The 13147-nt window shown below is 36.3% G+C and overlaps 3 protein-coding genes across 3 annotated transcripts; 1 reads left to right on the top strand and 2 right to left on the bottom strand.

The window, feature by feature from the left end:
- Nucleotides 1-5153: 5153 nt before the first annotated feature.
- On the bottom strand, nucleotides 5154-6466 carry EAE98_006290 (uncharacterized protein; the record flags this gene model as incomplete). Its single annotated transcript, XM_038953913.1, has 2 exons — nucleotides 5154-5891; nucleotides 5996-6466. The coding sequence occupies 2 exons, from the start codon at nucleotides 6464-6466 to the stop codon at nucleotides 5154-5156; spliced, it is 1209 nt and encodes a 402-aa protein (XP_038809703.1).
- A 1223-nt stretch (nucleotides 6467-7689) lies between these two features.
- Nucleotides 7690-8076, bottom strand: EAE98_006291 (uncharacterized protein; the record flags this gene model as incomplete). Its single annotated transcript, XM_038953914.1, has 1 exon — nucleotides 7690-8076. The coding sequence occupies one exon, from the start codon at nucleotides 8074-8076 to the stop codon at nucleotides 7690-7692; it is 387 nt and encodes a 128-aa protein (XP_038809704.1).
- Nucleotides 8077-8677: 601 nt separating this feature from the next.
- Nucleotides 8678-9889, top strand: EAE98_006292 (uncharacterized protein; the record flags this gene model as incomplete). Its single annotated transcript, XM_038953915.1, has 1 exon — nucleotides 8678-9889. The coding sequence occupies one exon, from the start codon at nucleotides 8678-8680 to the stop codon at nucleotides 9887-9889; it is 1212 nt and encodes a 403-aa protein (XP_038809705.1).
- Between the last annotated feature and the right edge of the window lie 3258 nt (nucleotides 9890-13147).

A 13147-nucleotide genomic window follows, 5' to 3' on the forward strand; every position in this document is an offset into this window, starting at 1 on the left:
AATATAGAATATTAGAAGTGTAATAGTTGTAGTTGAACAAATCACCAAGATTGAATTCAAAGTACGATTATTCTTATTCAGATCTGCTTGGTGAATAAGAAGCTTAGAATAAGGCATCCTTGTATTCGGAATACAATATTAGGGTTAATCCACTTTACTATTAATCTACAAAAGTATAAAGTATTCCGAATACATTCGAAACAGTAAATCTACTATATATACCCTATCAGGTGGTCGCTCCCTGACACTAATCACTATTATTATCATCATCTAAATTATTATTATTATCAGGTAATCTCATAGGAACATCAATTAATGAAATCCTAGAATCTGATAAAAGTATATTTCGTATATTCTCAGATTGAAATAAAGATTGGAATAAAACTGATTCTTCTATCATTAAGCTACCTATAACTTTATCAAGTTTCGACAAAATTAATTAACTAATTATATCACTATCCTAAGATTCAGAAGGTTTAGTTTATAGTTTCGAATTAAATCCGATAAAGAGATAAGCCTATTTTATTAATATAAATAATTATAATTTATTAGATTAATATTTTAGAAATTGATTTATAATTTAATTATAATATTTATTATAATTAAATATTTTTATCAAAATATCCTTGATACTTATATTAATATTAATATAAGTTTTATAATATTATAAAATTATATAAAAATTACATAAAAATTATATAAAAATTATATAATATTAATTTATTAATATTAATTTATTAATATTAATTTATTAATATTCTTTAATATACTTTTACAAACATATTCAAAATTGAATATAATTATATTCTAAAAAAATATATCAATAATCTTTATATTCAAATATATAATTATTCTAAAAAGAAAATATTTATTAACCTAATATTTTGTTTTTAATCTAAATATATATCCTTTATAGAACTATCTGACTTTATTGAAATCTTTTAGAAAAAAATAATCCTAAGATTTTTTTTGAATTTCAAATTCTTTATAGTTTTTTGAACTTTTTTTTTTAATTAATACTTTATTAGAAGGAATATAAAGGTTAAGGGAAATAGTAAGTTAAGAATGAGAAAAAGTATTAATTAGATTTAGTTTTTTATAAAGAGAAATATTGAAATCTGTTTGTAAAGAATTAATATTATTAATTATTATATCGATATATCTTTTTATATTAATGAATTGATTAAATAGAATTAGTTTCTTACTAGTATCAAATTTTTTGGTAATATCGAATTTCTTATTGATTTGTTTAAAACTAATATTAATATTTATTTGGAATGTTATAATATTAATAATAGAAAATAAAAGAAATAAGAATAAAAAAGTATTTTAAATAAATAAATAATTTGTAATATTATTAATTAGTATTGATTTGAGAAAGATATGGAAAATGTAGTTTTTATTATATATAGGTTCCTAAATATCTATTTGTATTTAATCTAAGAAATTAACTAAATAAGAAAAATAGTAGGTTTTATATAAGTACTATTGAAAAAGCTAGTCTCCTTCGCTTTCGCCTAATACTTTTAATATAGTTACTATTATATTGAAGTGAATCCTTTGAAGTGAATTCCCTTGAATGAATTCCCTTGTTCATACAGTTATCGTGTATTGTTAGTAGTTTCTTCTTTTGGAGTGAGAGCTGAAAGATTCAAGTGCTGTGCTCACATGTTTATATACTTATACATAGCTGTACTGGAATAATGAGGGCCCGTTTAAATCGATTTTTTAGATAATTTAGAGCTATATTTATTGTTAATATAATCGGGGGTTTATATTTATTCACCCCCTTATCTATAATAAAGGGGCCTCAGCAATTCATCAACTTTTTAGTAATTTATAACTTTTAATAATAATTCTTATAATTTTTTTTAATAATATAAAAAGATATTTGTAATCGAATTGAATTAATAATTATTTTAAATATTTTAGAATATCTTTATCTTTTATAAATAAAAAATTAGAAAAAATTGGTCCTATTCACCAGGAAGATTTCACACTAAAAAAAAAAGTTAACGAATTACTGAAAAATTAACGAATTACTAAGGCCCCCTCATTAATACATTAAAAGATGAAGAGGATCGTAACCCCCGATTAGGTCTAAATGAGTTTTTATTAAATGCTAATATTGCTTATCAAATTTATTATTAATAAAATTGTTTTATTGAAGATTATATTTCGTTTAAAAAGTTGATAGATATAGATCTATGAGATTTGAAAATTTATATTTTGACTTTACTAAATCTGAAATAAAGTTTTGATTAGTATTTTTTATATATATTTTTTTCTCTATATTTCATAGATCTATAAACATGAAAATCAGGTTTACAAGATTATTCTAATTTATTAGTCAAATAATATATCAATCCTATATAAGCAAAAAGTTGAAAAAGCGATCCGAACAGGCCCTGAGTGGAATACAAATTGAGTGGAGGATGAGGGTAGCTGTTATCTGAATTTACCAGATGCTATTTACTTCAGTTGCTGAACACCATTGTGCCTGACCCATCTTCTCTTGTGGAGACTCGCTGGCGACCGGTAAAGTCTATATAGAAGCTCTTAATCATCTCGTGAAGAGTTAAAGATCAACTAATCTTCGTCTTCATTTATGGGACAAATTACTGGGGCTGGATTTATTGGTACAATTACCAAGCTATCCACATATTATTCTGGTTCTAACTTGACTATGTAGTAATTTTCGAAGATTCTTCGAATGTGTTATCTTTTAGATGCTGTCGCGGATGGAACTTTTATAAAAGTGTCTGAAAGGGCTAAGAATTTGAGTGGATTTTGACCTAAAGCATTCAAAAACTTGAAAATATTAAGCTACTTACTCGAATATATCTAGATAATCATTATCTCCGTAAAAAATTAATCTGAAGCTTCTAAAGATTAACGCATATACTACAAATTACGCCCGCGTAATTGAAATTAATATTTTTATACTCTTATACTAATTAGAATTTAGTCTAGTCTGAGCAGACTAGAACTTATAACAGAATCTATTCGTAGATCTATAGAACCTACTTTATTATTTGAGGTTCTATAAATAGTGATTTTACATTCTCATTTACTAAATAAAAATTAAGATTTAAACTTTATTGTGAGATTAAAGCTAGGAGTAAAGCTAAATTCTATTATCAATTCTACTCTCTGATTTTAAATCGTAGTCTTTATTATCACGGGGTGAGATAGAAAGCTGTAGGTATCAAAAAGTTCATTTGATATTGTGAACTATGAAGAGAGAAGAGCTAAAATACAAAGAGAACCATATTTATATCCTTCTCCTTAGTCTTTTTAGTTTCGGGTGATATGTATTTCTAACACTCTTCCACCTTTTGGACTTCATATCCTCGTGAATTAGAGTCATTTTTGCTAGGGAGTGGATCGAAAATACTATTGTTAGGAAGGAGTGGGGATAGTATTCTAAATACAGGCTTTCAATGGTTTGAAGCAATTCAGAAATCGAGCTGTAAACACATACTTCGGGAAACCTGTTCGACGAGCCACAATACATTGTGTAATAGTGACCTCTTCGACTTCGGTCCTTCCTCATTTGGTTCTTCCTCGATATCCTTGATTCTAGGATTGTATAGAGGAGCTCTTCTGATCTGTGGTTGGTATTCTACTCGATTTCGAAGGATTTTTATATTGGTGTTTTGTTTGAAGCGGTTTTTTTGTAGTATCTGTTGTTTTGAGCTTCGTTAGTTGTGTGTAATAAGATGTAGTTGAGCGATTATATAACCCCAGTATTTCTTTATTAGTAGAGAGGTTTGGTTTTGGTTCTTGGAAATAGCAAATGCCTTTTTTTTTGTTATTCGAAAGGTCTAATTTTTTAATGAGATAGAATTCAGTATCAGGGTATGTATACAACTAGGGTTCGAGTAATAATATACAGAATTCTAAGAAGAAAGGGTAAAAGGATTCCTGAACTAATATAGATTAATATATAGTACTAGGTTATCTGAGAGTATCACTCCTTTATATTTATCTTTAGATTGAAACTATATTCTATATTCTAGTCTGGGTTTCTAAATTTTTAATTATATATAACAAATATTATATAATAATGTAATTACTCATTAAACTAATCTTAGTTCAAGGCTAATTTGAATTAAGCGACTGTTCTTATATAGAAGATAAAGATATTTGTAACATTATTATAGAATTTAAGTAGTATAGGAGTAAATCCAAGTTAGATTTAGTATTATAAGCTAATTAAGCCTACTTTCAACTATTTGAGAGTAATCTCTTAATACCTATATATATATATATATATAATAAACATAAATATAAAAGGTTGAATCTTGAATTCGAAATACTATAATCTATCAAAAGGATTCAATACTATCATCTTAGATTAAAAGAAAATCACTATCTAAATGTTCAAATCTAGCTTATACAATTCTATCTCATTATTTAAAATATCTCTCTATTCTTATCTTATAATAAAATAGACGGAAATTATTCAAGATCTTAACTTAAAATTTCAGAGTTCATTAGAATAATCTTAAATTATCGTCTTAAGTTTGAATTATTTCATTCTCTAATTGTTTAGATCTAATTTATAAATTTATAAATTATTATCTAAAATATCTACTCAGATGAATAAAAAGATTAATATCTTGAATAAATTTTATATAATATTATCTAATGACTTACAAAATAATAGATAATAAAGCTTTTCAAATATAAGAATCAAAACGAATATACGTCAGGTATTTAAATTTTATTTTTGAATTACTTAAATCTAAAGCAATTATTTAATACTATTATCTGAGATTAAGGTAAAAAATTATCTCAATATCTGAATCTATTTTAAACAATCAAAATTCATTTTCAAAATACTTAAACCTAAAGGAATAATTTAATACTATCATCTGAGATTAATATAAAAGAATCATATTAATATCTTAATCTATCTTAAACAATTAGAATCTGTCGTCTGAAAAATCGATTTTGAAAGATCTGAATCTTCAAATTAGATTTATTAATTGATTGACGGGACAAAAAAATGGTCACGTGAAATAGATAGTATGTTTGAAAAGCTTATCGATTTTTATTTAGGAAAAGTCTTTTTCATGAAGATGATCATCTTCGAAAATGTTCTGCTACGAAAATGTTCATACTATCTAATGTAATATCTGAGACATTCAAAGCATCTTTCCCTTTCCCTTTCCCTTATCTACAGCCTTACCCTCAGCCTCCTTTCCAGCCTCGTCCTCAACGCTCTCCATTTGCTGCAACTTAGAAGGCAAGACCATCTTCAAGAGATCTGATTTGTTGCGAAGAGGCTTATTTGGGAACTGCTTGCCTCGCTTCTTTGGTCGACCAATGGGCTGCTGAGCTGACTGCTCAGCCTCGTGGCCAGAGAGCCCCATTCCTTCACCACCACCAGCAAGATCGGTTTCACTTTCGATGTACTCTCTGAAACCTAATTCATGAGTGAAGTCAAAGTCAAAAGTTACACCTAGCTTAGTGTACTTTCTCATCTCGTTGATGACCTCGTTGACCTTGGACAATGAAAGGATGCCATTGTGCGACGGTTTTCTAGACATCTGCGAGCCATAGCAGGTCTGGAGAAAAGCGATGGCATTACCAATGTCCAAAAGCGGAATGGGGGATGCGAGGACAGTTTCTGGAAGCTTCGTGTCGACTTCTTCCAATAAAGCCAATTCGAAATCTTCAACGGTGATCAATCGGTCCTCGGTTCTGCGAATAACGTCCAATCGCTGCATCGCAGTCAGTGTAAGTTTTCGCTCCAACTTGTCCCGCTGAGTTTCTGATTCGTAGACTTCGGCGAAGTTGATGAGCTGGAGATCGGTAAGGTCAAGGTATGAGACAAGCCCCTTGAATGACATTGCCTTGGTGAGCTCATGGAAGAGCATGAGCTTTGCAGCGTTAGAGAGGGAATCTTAAGAAGGTGGTGACATCAATCCCTAGAGGAAAACTATGATTAGCTACATTAAAAGAGAGATTGAATGATTGAACTCACGGCAGGAAACCATCTCTCTTGTGTTGGATCATCAACATCAATTCCCAAATCATCCCACTCTGGTGTGTGATTCAATCCATAGTAAGGCGAATTGATGTCGTATTCATCAGCAGGCGTGCGAACTGGCATCGGGGCTAGTTGTTCGACTGGCAGGGCTCGCTGAACTGATACCATTGGATTCGAAGATGCTGAATTATCTTCTTCTGGCATGTCTTCAACCTCAGCTCTCGTAGGTAACGTAGCTCTAACAGTCTTTCTCCACTCATTGCCTGAGGTTCTGATGGCAGGGGTTGGAGTTGATGCAGCAGAAGATGGTGAACTGGAAGAGGCATAAGTAGGAGTGGTTGGTGGAGGTGTGCTAGATGTATTTGCGATATTCTGGCTGTGGGTGGAGGTTTCGATTTGAACGGATGGAGAATTGAGTCTTTCAGGCATCTTACGATTGCGCGAAGGACGTTTGTTTGAACCCATGATGAAAGACAGATGATATTCGAAAGGTGGAGAGACAAAGGTTGGGGGTGGAGGTGGTCGAAGTTGTTGTGTGGGTGAAGAAATAAAATTGTGGGAGGGGAAAGGTTGACCTCTTAAATAGCAAGCGGTTGGATTTCCATTTCCATTTACCCCGCACGCGCAATCTCTGATGTCTGCCGTATCTTCAGTAAATGTCACTTTTTATGCGATCTCGACGTCTGTGCATGAATTCACTGTGTTCAATATCTGAGTAGATGACCTTGGAACTTGCCGTTTTGGAGAAGTTTCTTCGATTACCCCAAATCGTTCGTGCATGGATGTATCTAATTGGCCCAAGTGGGATATGAAGAAGTTATGAGTGATTTCACTTTTTTGAAGACGTTGGTCAATGTCCTTGATGGTCGTAAGTTTTTTGAGAGATAACAGCAGACCAGCTGTGCTGCGAGACATGAGCTTGTCTAATCGGCGCAGATGGGGCAGTGCATGGGCAGAATTCACTTCTAGAGTTAGACAAGTAGACGGCTTGATCGTCCCATCTAATTGTGGTATCTGGCTCATGTTCACTCGGGATTACTTGAATTCACTTCTCGAAAAAATGATAAGTGGTCAGTTGAAAATTGAGGGCGAGATTTACACAGTCATTAGCACAAAGTTGTGGGAATGAGTGTGGTTAATTAGTTGTCTTGGCCAAGAGCTATCTGTAAGGAAGATAAATCTTGTATACACAAGAGAGCTGGCAGCCCACCGTACATCATTAGAGAAAGATTTATCACCTCCAACATCCAAGTACCCATAGGCGCATCGCACAGTCGGCGTGACATTAGCTATGGATAGACTGAATCAATTGAGAAACTGTCGCTTCTACTATACATATATACTATCATTTCTTCTCAAATTATATCAAACATAATAGCATACTACGATCAATTGGAGTTGCTTGGGATGTAACATCTCTGACATGTCGTCTAATTTAAGTTAAATTCTCACGTGACCATATTCAATTAGCCAGACTGTCGTCTAATCTTAGACCCAATGTTCAAATCGTTCTGAATGGCCTTATCTCAATGATCACTCATATTCAATGTTCTTATCACGTCCATATTATCACGCCCATGTTTCATTTTCTTTACATGCTATAAAATTCTCTTTCAATCAATCTATCTAGTCGCCAAGCCCTTACCGAAGCAACCACTCATCTAAGCGAAACTACCCACCTCTCCAAACTACACCCATCCAGGCTCCATTTCCCAGCCCCCAAAATTCGTCCTCCCACACTCCCCCGACTCAACATGTTCCTCAATAATCTCCGTCAACATTCTCCCTCCCTCTGCTCTCAACTTCGCTTTCTCATCTCCTTTCACCTCAAGCATCCAGCGCTCGACGTAATTTCTCAGAGATGAAGTGATGTAGATTTTTGGGGGCCAGGGGTCGGTATCGAAGTATTCTCCATCGGGGTAGTGGAGAGGCGCTTCGACTTCGAGAGCAAAGATGATTTGCGGCCAGGTGTTGCGCCTGGTGCGGTGCTTGAGGCGGATGTTGTGGAGGATGCAGAGGGAGAGGATGAATGATTTTTCGGTGGGGGGAAGGAAATTAGGTGGGGGGTTACACATGGTGAGTCTTGTGGGTGGGATTGGGATTGGGATTTGGTGTGTCTACTTACTTTTGTCTTTGGAATAGTTCGGATAGGAATGTCTGAAGAGTAAAAGTAGGTATAGATAATAGATGGAAAAAAGAACGTCGAAACATGCTTTATGCCGTTGCTGTATTCGCATGACGATAAATTTGTTGTTTGGATGCTATTTTCTTGGCTTGATGGATAGACAGTCTTGATCGCTTACTTCAGGAGGGTGCTTCCACACACTAATGCTCAGACTAATCAGTGAACATTTGCATATCAATAATTGAACAATTCTCACACCTGTACCAAGAGCACAATGGCCCATTGTTAATATCTAAACATTCTTTGTGTAAAAATGCTTTGTCTAATAATTTCTGAAAGAAAATCGAATTGCGTCAAAGAGACATTGTCTGAGGAAAAGTTACTGAACAATCCACGTGCTCACACATAAAATGTAGAGAAAATATCACATTAATTTATCTCAGCATTCCAAACTATCTACTCAATCTACACACTTCTTACTACAACCAATCAACCTAGTTAGAAGCCCCGAGTATTTATACCCAACCTTTTTCAACACTCCAAAAACCACCATGACGATACTTAAAAGTCCTCGCTGGATCCGCCCAGAGCGCGAGTTCCTCGAAACCCTCTATGAAGCACAGTCTTCTCAGAAACTAACCAATCACACGCTCTACCAAATGTATTTGACCAAACAAGCACGACATTTACCCGGTGGCGATCTCCATCTTTCGGAGCCCTGGCCCCAAAGACCGGTCTCATTACCAATATTTCTTTCCAAGTATCGCAAATGCTATAGAAGAGTGCATGAGAAGGCTGAGGCGGCCGCGATACGTCAGGCTCGAATTTTGGAAATCCAGGCCCAGATACAAGAGCAAGTGCCAGTCCAAGCTACACAGGGACAAGAGCAAGTGCCCGTCCAATCTCCACAGGGACAAGAGCAAGTGCCCGTTCAAGCTCCACCAAGACCACAGCAAGTGCCATTACAAGCTCCAATGCCAGGACCTATCCACCAAGCCCCAAGACTCTCACTTCCTCCAGGCGCCATCCGCATCCCCGGAAACAGCATCCGCATTCCCGGCAGCAACACCCGTTTCCCACACCACACTTACCTCCTCCCGGACCACCGCATTCTTCTCCCCAACGGGCTGATCATTACCAGATCCCCCTCAGGCACTCTACCCAGCACGCAAAGTCCGGAGTCTCAAGCTCTGCAACGCGCCGCCGCCCTCTCTCTCGCTCGCGCCCATCTCCTACCTCCGCGAAGACCCACCAATATGCAACTTCCACTTCCGCGCATCCGTCAAGTTCTCGGAAGAGAGTTGCAGGGAAGAGCCCATTTGAATGCTACTGCAATCGCTCGTGCAAGTGCTTCTGCAGCGCACTTTCCCCAGTATAGACAACGATCTGCAGCTCCTGGGCCTTCGGTCCCTATGCGCACTGAAGCGATTTCCCATCGCGCGGCAGTACATGTTTCCCGGCAAAGACAACGATCTCCAGCTCCTGAGCCCTCGCTCCGACTCTCCGCCCGTGGATCCCGCGAACAACCTATCAGTCTCATCGACGATGAAGATTCCTCACCCACTGCGGAAAAAATGCCCGATTCCAAATCCGGTTCTCGAGATCAAACTCCACTCTTTGCTCGCGCGTTCCGAACCCTCACGGTCGGGGATGAGAAGTCCTCGCCTACTTCCGTCGTGCGACTCGCAAATGGGATACATCCTATTCCTTCTTCTCCTGTTGTTTCGGCGGGTCCGATGGATTTGGGGAGGATCTTGAATTGAGATGTCTTTTGATACTGCTGGTGAGTTTGGATGATGATGATGATGATGATGATGATGATGATGATCAGGCTGGTTTTGATCTCGTCTTGCGATTTCTTTATTGTCTTTGTTTTGCAATTTTGTAATTTATATAAATTGATATTTTCTTTTCCTAAAAAAATGTGTGCTATTTGTGATATTTGTAAATGTATGTGAGATTGGCTTTAATATGTGAGATTGAAATTTTATAGATAGTAGGATTGGTGAAGTGATCTGCTGCATAAGCTACTTGCTCTAGATGTATTCAAGTCTTTATATGCCTTGAGATAACGTACTAATTATTAGGTCATTTAAAGATAGATAAAGAATTAACATCGATATCTGGAGCTCAGTCTTTGTTCTCCATGCATTGTTCATTTATCTTCTGATTGTTTCTCTCTTTGTTGCTCTTGTTGACAAGAGGATTACTTGCAAAATTTACGGATGCAAGTGAATCATCATCCGATTCATCTTCTACTACGGATGGTGAGTAGTCGAGTCCCGGGTTGACATACTCAGAGTAAAATTTCGAGTATTTAATGAATATATACTTTGCTATGATAATTATCACCTGGGCAGCCTTTGATAATTTGGCCGATTGGTTCCAAGTTCTTGAACGAACAAGTATCTCTTTCAATTTAACTCCGTGTATATTTTAGTCAATTCTCGAATGAATACATTAATTCTATATATTTAGAAATAATATAATATTTATATAGATCCTATGAAAGATTTGCTCTCGATATAGAAGTATCAATGAGATAATGTAGCTTTGATATATATTTACATAAATCATTAATTTTAATAATGACATGATTCTCAACACGAAAAATCGCTACTTTTAACGCGATTTGCTTCTCGGATATGAATCTACAAGACAGTATTGACGAGAAGAAGTAGTAAAGTAAATAATTGAAGTGACCAAGACTGTTAGATAGGGTATAAGTGCTCATTACTACATCCACTTGAGAGTGATTTGCTAAGATTATAACAAATTACTAACTCAACTCAATATATAAACCAACAAACATAGAAATTAAAGGTTCCCTTCATATTTCCATTAATCAAGCATCGAGAATGAGTCTTTGAAATCAACAGCAAGACCCAGTCACTCAGATGAGTCAAGCAAACACATCCTTAAATAACATATGAGTATAACAAACATATAGCCCCGGTAACAAAGTCCAGGATGCAGAGTATATATACCAAGAAAATCCCCTCTAGCACCATACATAATCCCCATCTCAAAATCTAACAACCATGAACGACCTACCCACCGAAGCACAACATGTCGAAACCCAAATCTCCCGCATCCTCAACACCCGTTTAAGATGGATATGTCCCTTCAGCATCGTCGACCGCTTTAATATCTGTCCTCTCGCTACTTGTACTCTTCTCCGAAATTGTCCTAGCATGTGTCGTCTCCCGTCACGAGATGATGGAGAGGACGATTGCATGGACGATTGGTGTAGATTTCAACATGTGGAACTTACGTGTGGGGATGCGATGGTGGGGGAGTGTCATGGGCTGGATTATGAGGTGCATCAAGATGATGGGGATTGGAGTGATAGGGTGGCATTGTGGGGGTTGAGGGAGGCGCATAGGAGGGGAGTTGATGGAGGGAATTTGTTGGGGGATGTTGGGTCGAGGTTGTTTGGGAGGAGGTGCGAGGAGGAGAGAGGGTCTCAGGGGATTGCGTTTTAGAAGTAGAGGGATTGGATGGGAGGGTTGGGGTGGTGATGTGTGGGAGGAGGAAGGTTATGGGTAGTAGAGCTAGGGGGGTCGAGTTTGTTTGGAGGTAAGGTTTGAGATGCTGTGAGGGGTGTTTGTATGTCTTGACTCTCAATGAATTTTAATAGAAGAAAGCACAGTTGCTGTGAATCAAAAAGCATTCAAAACTAGAACACATTATTCCAAGAGAAGCATCATCATACACGAAGAAAGTAAACCACTCAGTGAACCACTTAACCTGGCGTATTCGACCAAATATCAAAACTTGTAACAATCAAGAGTGGCCATTCTCCCTAGGTATTCAAAATAAACATTTCAAACTCAAGTGAATTAGACTAAACTCACGTGGGAAAGTTCGGCACGCGTCAATGTCATTGATAGGGGTCCGAACTCTAATATGCAGCCAATAACTGCCAAGTATTGGGCATTAATAATTCTTCGAGCTAAATCTCGATCTCAACCTCAAGCTTCATTTTGTAGATGCGTGGAACTACTTGGTTCTTGGAAAGGTTATTGAGGATACTGTCCTGACGATACTATGTATGACCTTGGGTACGCAGTTGATATCATCAAATGTCGAGATTTGTTTGGATTCATACTGCTGTTCTGCCATCGCATCGCCATGATACTCGAGTATGATAGTAACATAAGAGAAGCAGATAGCTGGTTTTAAAGTCTTCGGATATCCCCAATCATGAGATATAGGTAGATATTTAAACACGTATATGCAGCCCACAATCCAGAGAATGTATCAAGAATATATCAGAATCGAAACCTCTCACTTGATGAATGATTTTTAATTTCTGGTCCCACGCCACGCACGACACGATTCCCATCACAACATATTTCGTGAGATTAATATGCACCAAGAAAATTAAATGATGAATATTCCCATCCATCCATTCCAAAAGCACTCTACACGTTTGATCAGTAGGTTGGCATCCGTGTCCCGCACGATACAATGGAAAAAGACGAGAGGTTGGGGAACGCGCCACGGCTTCGGACCATCCCATGCCAATGCCATCTTATCCCATGTATGTTATCCTCTCTGATCCCATGTCATCCTCTCTATCCCATGTCATCCCACTCCACCCTCGAAGATTTTGGTTCCTGGATTGAACCATTTTCTCGATTGGGCTTTTATCTTATTGTCGTAAAATTATAGGGATGTGATGGGATTTTCTGGGATTTTCAGAGATTTGATAGGTTCTTCCCTCTCACTCTCAAGGGAATTATATGGGGCCCTGATTGATTTATCACCTAATCCAGCCAGAAGAAAAGTTCCACCGATTATTTTCGTATTTTCGTATTTATTATTTATTATTTTAATTATTCTTCTTTTCTTTTCCTTTCCCAGCCACATGTTTGTTAAGCTGGACTTACTTATTTGTTCAAGGAGGGAAGCTTTTGTCATTTTATTGCATCCATTTTGATATACTCACTCTCTCTCTCTCTCACGCATTCGAGACTGATTGAATTGAATTGAAGGGAATTGAATTGAATTGTACC

This window comes from Botrytis deweyae (assembly GCF_014898535.1).
Source record: "Botrytis deweyae strain B1 chromosome Unknown BDEW_013, whole genome shotgun sequence".
Taxonomy (NCBI): domain Eukaryota; kingdom Fungi; phylum Ascomycota; class Leotiomycetes; order Helotiales; family Sclerotiniaceae; genus Botrytis; species Botrytis deweyae.